Source organism: Myiozetetes cayanensis, unplaced genomic scaffold, assembly GCF_022539395.1.
Source record: "Myiozetetes cayanensis isolate MyiCay16 unplaced genomic scaffold, myiCay2020 scf4, whole genome shotgun sequence".
Taxonomy (NCBI): domain Eukaryota; kingdom Metazoa; phylum Chordata; class Aves; order Passeriformes; family Tyrannidae; genus Myiozetetes; species Myiozetetes cayanensis.
Window position 1 is genome coordinate 33606744 of NW_026087631.1, and position 12959 is coordinate 33619702.

Here is a 12959-nt window from a genome sequence, read left to right on the forward strand (position 1 = left end):
CCCCCTGTTTTGGGGTTCCCAGAAGTTTGGGGAACCGTTTCACTTCTGATTTGGGGGTCACAGAAGTGTTTGGCAACCCTTCACACCCCCTCCAATTTTGGGTTCCCAGAGGTTGGGGGATGCTTTTCACCCTTATTTGGGGGTCCCAGGTATTTCTGGGGAAACTTTGCACCCCCAGCTTGAGGGCCCCGGGGGTTTTCACCCCCAATTTGGGGTTTCCAGGTGGTTTTGGGGACCTTTTTTGCCCACAATTGGAAGGTACCAGGATTAATTTGGGGATCCAGTGTGTTTTTAGGGACCTTTGTCCTTCCCAATTTGATGTCTTGGGCGATTGGGACACTCTTCAACCCCAATTTGGGGATTGTGGGGGGTTTAGGGAATTCTTTTCATCCCAAATTTAGATGTCCCGGAGGCTTGGAGGATGATTTTCATCCCCATTTTTGGGATCCCAGTTTGTCACGTGACTTCACCTTTTAACCCTAATTTCAGCCAAACAGAGGAGTGATATTAATCCTTAGCTCAGACTTCTGATATACTTAGTGGAGGAACCATGTGGTGCTGGTGACAAACTGTGTGCAGAGGCACTGAAAAGACACATGAACAGACACACTCAGCTTCTGCAGATCTTAGTTCTGCTGAAAGAACCCACAAATCTAAATTCCTTTCACAAGTGGGTAGGGAATAATTTCAGCTGAAATTATTGTAGCTTCAGTAGTCTGCAAAAGGTTTTATACAACAAAACATGGGAGTAGCTTATTTCAGGGGTGGACCCTTCTCCTCTTCTATGTTCTTGTGGGCATTACAAGTTCGTGTTATGGGAGTCAAAGGATTAATTTTAAAACATTCTCAGACATTTAGACAGGATTCTTTATCACTATCCTCTGCAGACAGTAAAGGCCTGTTTCCAAAATAAAAGAAAGGAAAACAAAACCAACTATCACACTGATTTTGTTACTTTATTTCTATAAATAGTAAAAAAAAATTAAAAAACTGTGCTGCAAAAGACTGAAAGAAAAAAATACTTCTTTTTTTTTTTTTTTTTAAATGAAGTTTGAGTGTTTCCCTGTGTTGCACAGCCTCTCTCCCTTTCCTGTGATGGAGTATTACATGACAATGCTTTTGAACCAGAGAGGTTTGAGGGAAGGAAGATCTGCCACAAAACCCATGTTTACTTTTAACAGGAAACCTTGCATGTTCAAGAAGTGGGGGATCAGTCTGTGTTTGGGAAAAGATGAAAGAATGGATTGCTCCCATTTTTTTAGAGGCAATGTCAACCCAAAGAATAATTCTAGCAGTGCTGCTGTGGTGGTGACAGACAGATGCATTATCTCTTCTCAAATGCACAGTGAAGTTTGAAGAATCAGAGCAGCCAATTGTGTTGACAAATCCCCCAAGAACAAAGTACATATTATTAGAAAACATTATGGGGAATTCTGCAGCTTGCAGCAGTGGATTTTATAGCCCTAATTATAACGGAGGTGGCAATATAATCTCTGCCTGTGTGCCCTGGTCTCTGAACCCGTCCTGATCTCTCCTTAAGAAGGCTCCAATCTGGCCAGTGCTGTGATGGCAGGCAGTGATAAAACTAATCTCCTAAACAAAGCCTGTATCCAAGATACCCTAAAGGTGTTATAGGGTAATTGGCAGGTTACACTTACCCTGTCTAGATGACAGCTAAAATCAGCAAGAGGTTGGCAAACTGTTAGGATTAGCTCTTACTCTCCTGCTGCTGCAGCACAGGTGGGAGTTACTTGGTTCATCTTTTGTGTAACAAGTGTTAGACCTGATGTCACTAACATTGAACATTAACCATTATTCTGTTTCTTATGCTAAGAACATCTTCATGTCACACATTCAGTTTTGTTGCTTTGGTTCCTTCACTGATGGCTCTTTATATAAGGGCACTGTGGCTGCCTACACTTCTAATGGATATAATTTTTTCCTGTTTAATATACTGTAGGACTTCAAAGGGTTAATTCAAGCATGTGAGGCAAGACAGAAAACAACGCAGGAAAAATAAGCTACTCATGAAAGTAAGATGGAGGAAAACACTGGGGACATTAACAGCTGTGGAATAGTGCTTTCCCAGTTAAAATATTGGGGGTTTGCCTTGGAAAAACTCTACCCCTTCTTCTGCAGAAGGTTAGTGGGGATCCTTAGCCTAAGAGGGATGTCGTGGATCCCCACGGCAGTCCCTACGGTCCCTCGTCTGTTAGGTAGAAATTCCTGGTAAAAAGTGCTGATCATTTAGATGGAGAACATTAAAAAAATGGGTGCACAAGAGTTCTTGATCCTGAATGACTAGTAAACAAATAAAATAAATAGTTGGATACTAGAGTGCAGCTAACTAAAACTCTGCAGAAATTGTCCTGAAGAGTGGAAACAGTTTGAAAAATTAAATGGAGACTTCATGTCCTATGTTCATGCTATGGATGGCAGAAAAAGGATGATAGAGCTATTAAGGGTTAATATCTGGCAGTTCTTGAGCCCACTTTGGTCCTACATTCCAAGACACAAAGCACATCATGAATTCAGGTGATTGAAGGAAGAATTTTGCCTTGAAGATAAATATCAAAAAACAAATATAAAGAAGTGATATTTATGTGTTGAGTATAAATATTAATGTTCATATAAAAGGTGAGAATGTCAGCTTCAGCTGCAATGGCTTGTGCCATGCCAGTCCCATCTTGTCCATATTTGAGCCAAGCACCTCTACTGTTAGGAACACAATAAGAATTTGCAGACGAGTAACAGAATAAGGGAAAGTGAATCTTCAGGATACCTTTGGTCTTGGGGTTTCCCCCATAAAAAATATATTTACATACCTACAGTACTAACAAAGGACAGTCACAAGGCATATTTTTCTGCTGCCAATGAGGCCATTGCGTCAAAAAAAGAATACTCAAGAAATGGTTAGTATACACTATTTCTGGACTTTAAAGGACAATGAAGGACATTAGGTCAGCATCTTCACCGAGGCCACTGTAATAGGAGAGTCCTGGAAAATGCTGCAACCACAACAACCCTGATGACAATACTGGCCATGCAGAGCTGAAGAACTGTGAGTCCACAGCACAACAACAAAGGAATTCTTGGGTGAAACCCAGGTTAGAACTGTAAATAGCACCATTTGGCTGATACGTATTACAGAATCCAATTAAGAAAACCTAGGTGCAAGTCGTTATTACGTTTGATTTGTGAGGGACAGTCTGCACCAAGGAGCCATCCTCACAGCACTGAACTGGAGCTGAGTTATGTGTTGCCCTATGCTAAGGAAACCAAATACAATTGAAGGAAAGTGCCGGATGAAGGGGACCTCATGAAACAGCCCCCAGCCAAGGTCCTTCCACAAACACACGAGAACAAGCAGGAGGAAGCAGCACATGAAGAAGAGCCCAGCAGAGTGGGGCAGCAAGTAAGCTGAAGGAAGGTTTGATTACTCTGAGGTGGGGAGGTGGATTTTATTGAATAAAACTTACTGAAAATCTGAAAACAAAAAGGCATTGCACTTTAGGTAAGAATTAGACATAAAAACCTTTTGTTGTTTCATCCCTTTTGGCTGAATAAACAATGCTTGGCTTTGAAGAAACTATCACTGTGTCATTTTAATCAGCTGCTAGTCACGGGGCTCTCAATGGAAAAAAGCTTCCCAGTACTGAGTGTAGTTAGGCCCTTTAGATTTATTCTAATTGGGGGAATAAAGAGGCTGCATTACAGGATTATTCCCTCAAGAAAAATAAAAATAAAAAAAAAACCCAAAACAACAAAACAAAACAAAGAAAAACAACCAACAAGCAAGCCTGCCACTTGGGGGTGCAGGCATGCTGGGCTGCCACAGCAGCTATAGTGCAGCTTGCCTTGTAATTATGACAGCTGGATTCTTGGTTGTAAAACAGAGATAAGCAGTAAAATTAGCACTGCTGTGGAGAAACGATGCATTAATATCAGGAGCTTTGTTAAGGCTTCCTAAATTTCCACTATCTCTGTACTGACAGCAAAGCAACCCTTAGGGAGAAATAGAAGTATTGTCCTTCCAGACAGCAGTTCTTCGGGGAGATATCTAGTGTGGAGACTGATGTGTAAAATCCAGGTTGCTGCGGAGGTAGTGATGCAATCACAGGTACGCCTGTGCAGCCAAACCAAGGCATGACTGCAGCCCACGTGAATGCTGTCAGGTGAACTGTGCATATTATAGTGAAGACAATGGAAGTTTTGGTGGATGTTACAAGCTACTGAGTGTCCACAGAGAAACACTGGATTGCAGCCTGTGAAAATGTATTTTCTCCACTGGTGTGGGCTGAGTTAATGTAGGGGAGACTTTTTTTTTTCCTTTATCTGTCCTACCCCGATGGATAATTTTGCACTATCCCATCACTGTTGGCTAAGGGCCCCCGGAGAGTCTTGTGCCTCCATGAAGGATGCAGTGCACACTTGGTGTGTGCACCACTGCTCTGCATGCAAGCCGAAAATGCTCTGGGATTCTGGGTGTCAAATGCTCTTTGTCAAGGTGTGTTATTTCTGTTAATTTCATAGTTTAACCAGCGCAAAAAATCCTGGTCCTTTTAAATCTTTACTGACAATGCAGTGTGTTGAAACCAAAACACTTTCAATGTCAAAGAAAAATGTGATTAATTGCGAGCTGAGATGTAAAACCAGAGCTTTAGGGAAGGGCTGTCACCCTGCCACTGACAGGCGTTTAATGGCAGACAAAGGGCTTGCTAAATGAAATGCTGGAACTACTGTGAGGTGCCAGCCAAAATAACCAACAGATCAGACGACTTAACGGGTCGTTTCCACTCCTAGTTTCACGATGTCTCTTCTTGTTGTCATGCAAACAGCCCGCAGCTTCTGCAGAAAGGGTTCTTAACAGCGCAGTGCTGTTCAGTACATTCTTCCCACTCGGCAGTTGCATTACAGCTTAATATAATATTAATATGAGGTCTTTTACTATTAGGGCATGTAGAGGGGATGCAAGTTATGGACATAAAATGTCTGAAAAGACTTTTGACAACCACTGGGCAATTAGCAATTTTTTTTTTCCACTCTTGTAGCTCTATACACCCAAGTAGGAAAAAAGAGATAAAACCAAAAAAGCGCATAGTAGTCTGACAGGAGACCTTCTCGTCCTCCACGCTGCACTACTTCTGAAATTTCACCACGTCTTGCATTCTTGCTTTAATTTCATCTCAGTAACGGGCAGGAAGACATGCTACCTGGGGAGGGGAGCGAGGTGGAAGAACAGACATCTTCTGGGTGTGGTGGAAGGTGTTCCTGACCACGGGATGTGATGACCTTTGAGGTCGCTTCCAACCCGAACCATTTTATGACTGTGATTCTACGCGAGTTCCCCGTCTAGATGTTCAGGAAGGGTTTTAAGCTGAGGCAGCTCATGGCTTGGACAGCACCTACAGGACACAAGTCTGTGGAGTGAAAAACACCTGCGTGGAGGGTAAAACACCTGCGTGAACCTGATAGACGAGGGCAGGTACCCTCTGGGACTGAGCCACGGGAGGGGAACTCCGAGGGTACAGAGAGAGCAAACAGGGAGCTGCGGCAGCATCCGCACGATGAGCCAGGGCTTCCCATCCCCGACCGGGCGCTCCATCCCGCATCCCATATCCTGCACCGCATCGCGGGCGGGGCGCGGCCGGGGTGTGTCCCGTGGCACCGCCCCTAGGAGGAGGAGGAAGAGGAGAAGGAGGAGGGAGAGGAGAAGGAGGAGGAGGCAGGGCCATGCTGGCGGCGCGGCGGCACCTGGCGGGCGCGCAGAGCGGGCGGGCGGCGGGACGAGCTCCGCGCCGCGCGTAGGGCGGTGGGAAAGGCTGCGGGAGCGGAGCAGGGGCTGAGCTTGGCCAAGGGAAGGGGACCCTCGCCGAGCATCCTCGCAGCGCAGCGCCCGGCGGAGGCACCGCTCGCATCCCTCGGAAGAGGCGGCTGAGAGGAGGAGGAAGAGGAGCAGGATGAGCCGCGCGGTGCTGGCCTGGCTGGCGCTCTGCGGGAGCTTGGCGGTGCCGCGCCCCGCCCGAGGTGAGCACTCGGGGGGCGCTGGGGATGGAGCGGTCACGGACAGGGGATGGAGCGGGGACGGACCGAGGACTGGGTCGCACCGGAGCTCCTGCAAAGTCCGAGTGCAAGTGCAGGGAGTCGATTCCGAGCCGAGTACAGTCTGTTCTCTCCTTTTTCTCTCTGTGGATAAGTATTTTTATATATATATATAAAATATTTTTTTTTTTAATATTTGCATTCGAAATAGAAATCGGAGGCAGACCTGTCCTCAGAATTGTTCTGTTTTTGAAACTATGCTTAAATAGAGGGGAAAGAAAAGCCGTGAGAGCTTAAACCTTCCCAACCGCTCGTCTGGATTACGTTTAATATCCGCAGAGCTCTCCACGTCTCTTTTTCCCTTCCTCCTCCCGTCAACCCTCCCCAGCCACCGGTCTTCACTGTAAATTTGGAGGCTGTTGAGCTCCGAGACAGATATCCAGCAAACCGAGGAACACTTTGCGAACGCGTTCGGAGGCTCGAGCATCTCGGCAGCAGCGTGCAGCTCTTGCCAGGCGACCCTTTTGCTGCCTCCTTCTAATTAGGGCATCCCCACCTAAAACACCAACGGCGCCTTCTGGGTGTCTCATCCCCTTAAAGGGAAAAAAAAATAATTAAAAAAAAAAAAAAAAAAAAGGGAGAGATGGAGAGCCAACCCTAACCCAGAAAGATAACTTTAGAGCTCTTGGGAGTTCTCTTTATTATTTATAATAATTAGTTAGTGCGGGCTATGGGCGTTTTCTCTCCTGCATTAAAAAAGTTGTAGGACATCATCTTGCGACGAGCTGGAGGAGGAGGTTATGGGACCCGTCTCCCTGCAGCACAAGGGGCCGCCCGGGGTGGTGGGCGATCACTCGCTGCCCGTCCCATCGCATCACAGGATCAGTTAGGTTGAAAAAGACCTCTGAGATCATCCAGTCCAACCTATGACTCCCGCCCGGACACCCGCCGGGGAAGGCGCTGGGCTGGGCTCCGGTACCACCCTGGGTCCCCTGGGAATCATCGAAGGTCCTCTCCTGTCCCCCGCGTCCCCCTGAGAAGCCTTTCGTCCTCTGCGAGCTCCGAGCGTCTCCCTGTGCCACGGATATTCTGTCCCTCCCTATGATCCTATCCGGCGTGGGGACCTTTTTATCTTCCCACTTGTACCTTTCCCAAGCTTAACAGAACAACTGTTGTCCTAATGAGTATTCCTATTGACTTTTATACCTGCTCCCTTCACTTTTTTATTTTTTTTTTTAAGTGAAACCAGTGTATCGGTAAAACTGAATATTTTATTAGACCTTAAATTATTCAGCACAGTGGCTTCTCAAAATCTGATAACATTCACACAGTTGCAGTGAACACATGATAGATTATGCAATGTGTCCTTGTACCTGCAGATTATCCCCCAAAGTGTTTTTTGTTTGTTTGGTTTTGGATTTTTTTGTTTGTTTCAAGCAAAAGATAGCTGTGTGTACCACAAAGTCTAGACTTGTCATAAGTGCTTTGCATTGGGCTTCCGTAGGACTGTAGTTCACATCTGGGACATTTTCTCCTTAAATTCTACAATATTGTCTTGGTTTTATGTAACTTCAGAACAGAGAGAACTTAATAGATTTTCTAGCAGGAGTGAAATAGGAAGGAAAAAAATCCATTTGATCTGTGATTGCTTAAGCTGTGACTGTTCAGTTGAAGGTTAGTCCTTGGCTCTCCAACTGAAACAGGAGAAAATTATACAGTCTTTTCTTTCTGCTGAAACAAAGCAAAATGTTGCTTGACAGGTCTGATATACTGGGTTAATTTTGTAGACTGTCATAACGTTTACTTTTAATAGATCCTCTGAAAGTTACAATGACCCTGTAAGTAACCAAAACTCTTTGGAAAGCAGGTTTGAACAATACAAAACTCACCTACACATAATTTCAACACTACTTGTTGGTGAGTCCATTAGAGTAATGGTGTACAATATATATCTGTGGAAGTGCAGTGGGTGCTTCTTCCCTGCCTTTTGGGGTAAATTCCAAGTGCAGATCAAAGTTAAGTCAAAGACTTCATTACTGACCTGCATTTCAAGCCTACTCTAAAAGAATAATACCAACTGCTTTTCTTACTGGGGCTCTGCAAATTAATGAGGGAAGCTGAAATCCTGTTTACTAATAATGTCCTAAAAACATCTTTTGCTTTTTTTGTTTGGTACGAATACATAGTATATCAGCAAGTCTGGGTTTTTTTGTCTTCTTGTTGTTGTTTTGAAGGGAGAGAAAAGGGTGAGAAAATCGAGAGAGTTAATGATGACGATGAAAAAAATCGTCTCAACGGGAGACTGTAATTTTCTTCTTCCTGGCCAGTCTGATAAATTTGCAATCTCATGCACTGTAGCAGGAGCCTGATCTTCAGAGATGTGTTTATATGCAAGTACATAATGACACCAGGCTTCAAGGGTGCAGTGACTTCAAACCCTTAGTTTGCAAGACAGATGTAGGTACATTTTTAATAATCAATATCCTTTTATATATATTTCAAAACGTCTGTAAGCTTTTGCATTTACTGTTGTTGCTGTTGTTTCTTGGTCAAATTTGAATGAGAGCCACTATGGTGTTCTGCTGTGAACAAAACAGAAACTACCAGAGTGACTACACAGAGTACAAGAAATTATCTCAGGTGGAAGAAATGTAGTGTATCTCGTCTACTGTAATACAGGTTCCTTAGTCCCCACTGTGTATTATTTTTAGGGACAAATAAACCAATACCTTTCAGAACAGTCAGTAAAAACTGTGATCAGAAGAAAGGAAAACATATATTAAAACTGGTGGCTGTTTCAGTCCCCAGATTTACCTCAGGCCATAGGGTAAGCTGATTAGCTATGGTAATGGTGCTGTAAGTGCACAGAAAATTAGTATATCCCATGTTTTGGTGATAAATGGTGTTGCAATAGGACCTTCTGAAAATTACCATTTGAGTTGTCTTTCGAGTGAAGCGGATCCCTAAGACGTATCATCCTTTTCCACTTATCGGGCTGCTGAATTTTTATGTATGCTGTGTCTAAAAATGATATCGACATTGCCAAAACCAGTCAAACCTACTTCTTTATTTTATGTCTGTGTCCTGTCAGCCCGAGATAAATACTTTGGAACTTTGAAGGAACTGTTTCAAAGATGTTGCTTTTTCTCGATTTCAGTGGGAACCTTCACTCTAAGGCTTAGAAGTTTCTATAAAGCCTTGTTCTGCAGCTGGAATGAGCTGCAAGGAGTAAGAGTGCTGGGAAATGAGAGGTAAACTGTAGCTTTGTTCTCTAGTAACTATACTAAAAGGCTGAAAAGATCACAGAAACTTTTAAAGACCAAGATTCTTCTGTTTTACCAAGTGCTTTGCATGCTTGGACAGCAATTGTTTCACTACAAACTGCTGACAGTGTGACCCTGCATAATGATTTTCACTGTTCTTTTAACAAATTACATTTGTATTCAAATTGATTTTCCATGACTGTTCGTATAGCCTCCAGAAAGCATATAGAGGATATACTATTGCATTCTGTACATGTCTGGTCAGCCCAGGACAGAATTTGATGTCAAGCCATTATTACAACTGGAATTAATACTTTTGTTAGTATTAGTTGGGTTTTTTTAATGTGTCCAGCTTCCTATTTCACTGCCCTTTATGTCCTTCTCTTTTATGTCTTTTTTCAAGGGATATACTTCATACAAGATTGTGTATCAGTGGCAGCGTAGTAAAAAGGGGCACTGTGTTATCTTCCCTCCTCCACATTTTTCCGGTAATCATCAGGTTCCAAGTCAAGGAAATGATCCATTTTGAAAATCGTTTCAAAAGACAATAACCTTTTATTAAGAGAGTGATTTTTATGCCTTAAATTAGCTGATTGTGCAGTACATGTCCATACAACAGCAGTAAAAACCTCACACCCTGATAGCCCTTCAGAGTGAAGATGTCTGGGGAAGTGGAGTTTATGAAACTACAAGAGTCAAGAGATAAGCCTGAGTTATTCTCAAATTTACTGTGAGTCACATAGGAGTTAGTATGTTACTGTTTTCATCCTCTTATGTTCTTAAATATTTCACACTCAAGTAAGCCACAGAGCCAGGAGTATTTCTGGAATCTTAAAGGATGATCAGTGTTGCATTACAAGCTAGATTAGATATTAGAAAGGAATTCTTCCCTGTGAGAGTGGTGAGGCCCTGGCACAGGTTGCGCAGAGAAGCTGTGGCTGCCCCATCCCTGGAAGTGTCGAAGGCCAGGTTGGATGGGACTTGGAGCAGCCTGGGATAATGGAAGGTGTCCCTGCCCATGGCAAGGGTTGGAATGAGTTAATCTTTAAGGTCCCTCCCAACCCAACTTATTCTATGATTATGTGACTCTATGATACTGGGCTTCTTTGTAGCACACCTGAAGCCTAGCTTGATTTTGAATAAATATAGATTGAATGACAAATAGGTATTAATTTATTTCAACTTTCAAAACATGTTCACAGTGAAATTACAGTAAAACCTTGGTCAGATGATCCATTAAAAAAGATGATTTTAAAAAAGATTCAAACCCAAAGAAGGGTTGTAAGAATGTCAACATCTGCAAAATTAAAACCTCTGAAAAATGCTGTCTTATATTGGATGACCTATACACATTTTTCACTTAAAGTTAAGGGGAGAACCTAGGGGAAAGGCAACAGGAGCCTAAAGTCAGTGTGTTATGTCAGCTTGAGAAATGAGTGATAATGGGTCTAGGTTGTTATCTTTATAGAAGACTCGGATCTTATGTTTGAGGGAGAACTACTTACAGTGTGTAGTGACAGCAGGGTATGTCTGATTTTCTAACAATCTGTGTAGGGGGTAAAGCAGCTTTTGTCCGTTTGCATTGCAGGACTAGAGCATGGGTCCATACAAAAACAGTAGCTGCAGTTGTGGACCTGGGTGCTCTGAGAGCAAGGATTTGAACTATCACCTGGTGTCCCAGAAATCTGGAGGCACAGAATCTGCACCATCTCCTCATGCTTTTGTATTTTATCAAATCCCAATCTTGCTGCTGTGGGAATGTACTGGATATATTTGCAGGGTTTTTCAGTTAGTTTGTTTTCTTCTTTCTAATCAGCAAGCTGCGTTACCTTTCATCACAGTGGGGGTGCTCTTCTACTTTAAGTTTTAAAAGCTGAGAAATGAAGCAGATCGTGATTATCTAATAAAGTCTCCAGCTAATCTAGCTAATATGTGGCGTGTGTGAATGCATTATCATGTGAAACACACATGAAAACATCTTAATTTTACATAATGTGTAGTGGCTGTCTGCATACATACTGTATTTTGGTATATTTTCACTTTAGAGAGTTACGTCCATTTATTTGCCTCACACCTGGTGTGATACTTAGAAGTTTGAGTAATAAGATATCTTCATCCTGTCAACTCAGGTTGCAGAGCTAAATACTGCAACTAAAAATTGGTTTTCTATGCAAGAAAGTTATAGTTATATACAACAAAAAAAGGTCTAGTGTTGGGGTTTTTTTTGTTGTTGTTGTTGTTTTTGTTTTGTTTGGTTTGGGTTTTTTTTTGAGGATAATGATAGCATTCCTCACTCTGTTCCCCTAAAATTGTTTAATTTGTAGGCAAAAGGTGTTTTTTTTTTGGTTTCTTTTATGGCATATACAGATATAAGAGTTTGTTTAAGTTGTCTGAAAATAGAGAAGAAAGTACTAGTTCATCTGTGCCATTTAAATGGAGAATCCTGGACTATCTCAGCTCTTCCACCTGCAGCAGCAGAACGCCAAGTTTTCAGTTTTGAGGAGTTATGATTTTTAAACACAATATTTAAAGCAGCAAGTTGAAGTGTGCAGATGACAGAAGGGAGGAGCAGCAGATGGGTAAGCAGGATCAGGAAGATCAAGCAGAGCCAGGGCTGGAGCCTTGGCACATCCCAGCAGGAAACCAAAGATGAGAGAAATAAAATGTGTGTATTGTGTGAGACCCGAAGGCCACAGGGAGCAAGGGAGAGAGCCAGACCTCCCCCAGGGGAGGTGGAAGGTTAGATATGTTGGATGTGGAGTTCTCTCTGTTGCCTCTGGTCCCAGGTGAGTATGTGGGAGTCTGGGGTCGGGTCCAAAGGCACAACCCAACCAGGATCAGGTGCTGACTCTTGGTTTAAAGCTACTGATAAAATTTCCAACAAGAAAATACTTTTATCAGAACACTGCAGTTCTGTACATACAAGAGTTTAAACCATCAACAGCACCTTGCCCACCTGGGACATGGACTGCACGTGTTGACTATTAAAGTGTTTTGGACTGTGGATCTGAACCTGAGAGTTCCCAATTTTTAATTTAAATACAGAGCAGGACTTTTTTTTTTTTATGTTTTTGTAGATAACCTTATTTCCTTCTTCCTGTCCCTCTCCACTTGCAACTCATTATTTCCTTGATAGTTTTCAGTTGTAAACAGCACAAGGTGTTTGTGCACAGCCAGATTGTGGCCCTACTGGCTACAGTTTAGACAGAGACGTATTTCTTTTATATGTGTTTTGAGTATTCTCACAAAAGTAATTTTTGGCAGAAAAAAATACCTTGAAAGAGATGACTGCTTTGCCAGTTTTTAGCTGCAGTAATTTTATTTGCCATGTAAGTAGGCTGACAAAATTTCTACTAAAACTGCTTTTTTTCTTATCATTGTCAAGATGCTGTGTCAGCCTGCGTTCTCATGGAGAGCTCTGACAGCAGAACATAAATAACAGTAATTTCTGCCATCTGATTACCCATGTCTTGGTTTTCTGCAATAGTGAAGCTACAACAGACAACACAAGAAATACTTTTGGGTAGGACTTACACACACCAAGCATGAACATGAAAAATAGGAAATAGGAGATGTTTGATTTATTTATTTTTTTTTTTAGCATTTACTTCTTTCAATCTGTCTCTCCCTCACCTACAACAGGTTCTATCACTG

At 42.7% G+C, this 12959-nt stretch overlaps 1 protein-coding gene across 2 annotated transcripts in view; it reads left to right on the forward strand.

Moving 5' to 3' along the window:
* The first annotated feature begins 5770 nt into the window (after positions 1-5770).
* EDIL3 (EGF like repeats and discoidin domains 3) overlaps positions 5771-12959 on the forward strand; it is a 221630-nt gene continuing 214441 nt past the window's right edge. For both annotated transcript variants that reach the window (XM_050329114.1, XM_050329115.1), the window contains exon 1: positions 5771-6027. In XM_050329114.1, the coding sequence (XP_050185071.1) occupies positions 5961-6027 (67 nt within the window). In that variant the 5' untranslated portion in view covers positions 5771-5960. The remainder of the gene's footprint in view (positions 6028-12959) is intronic.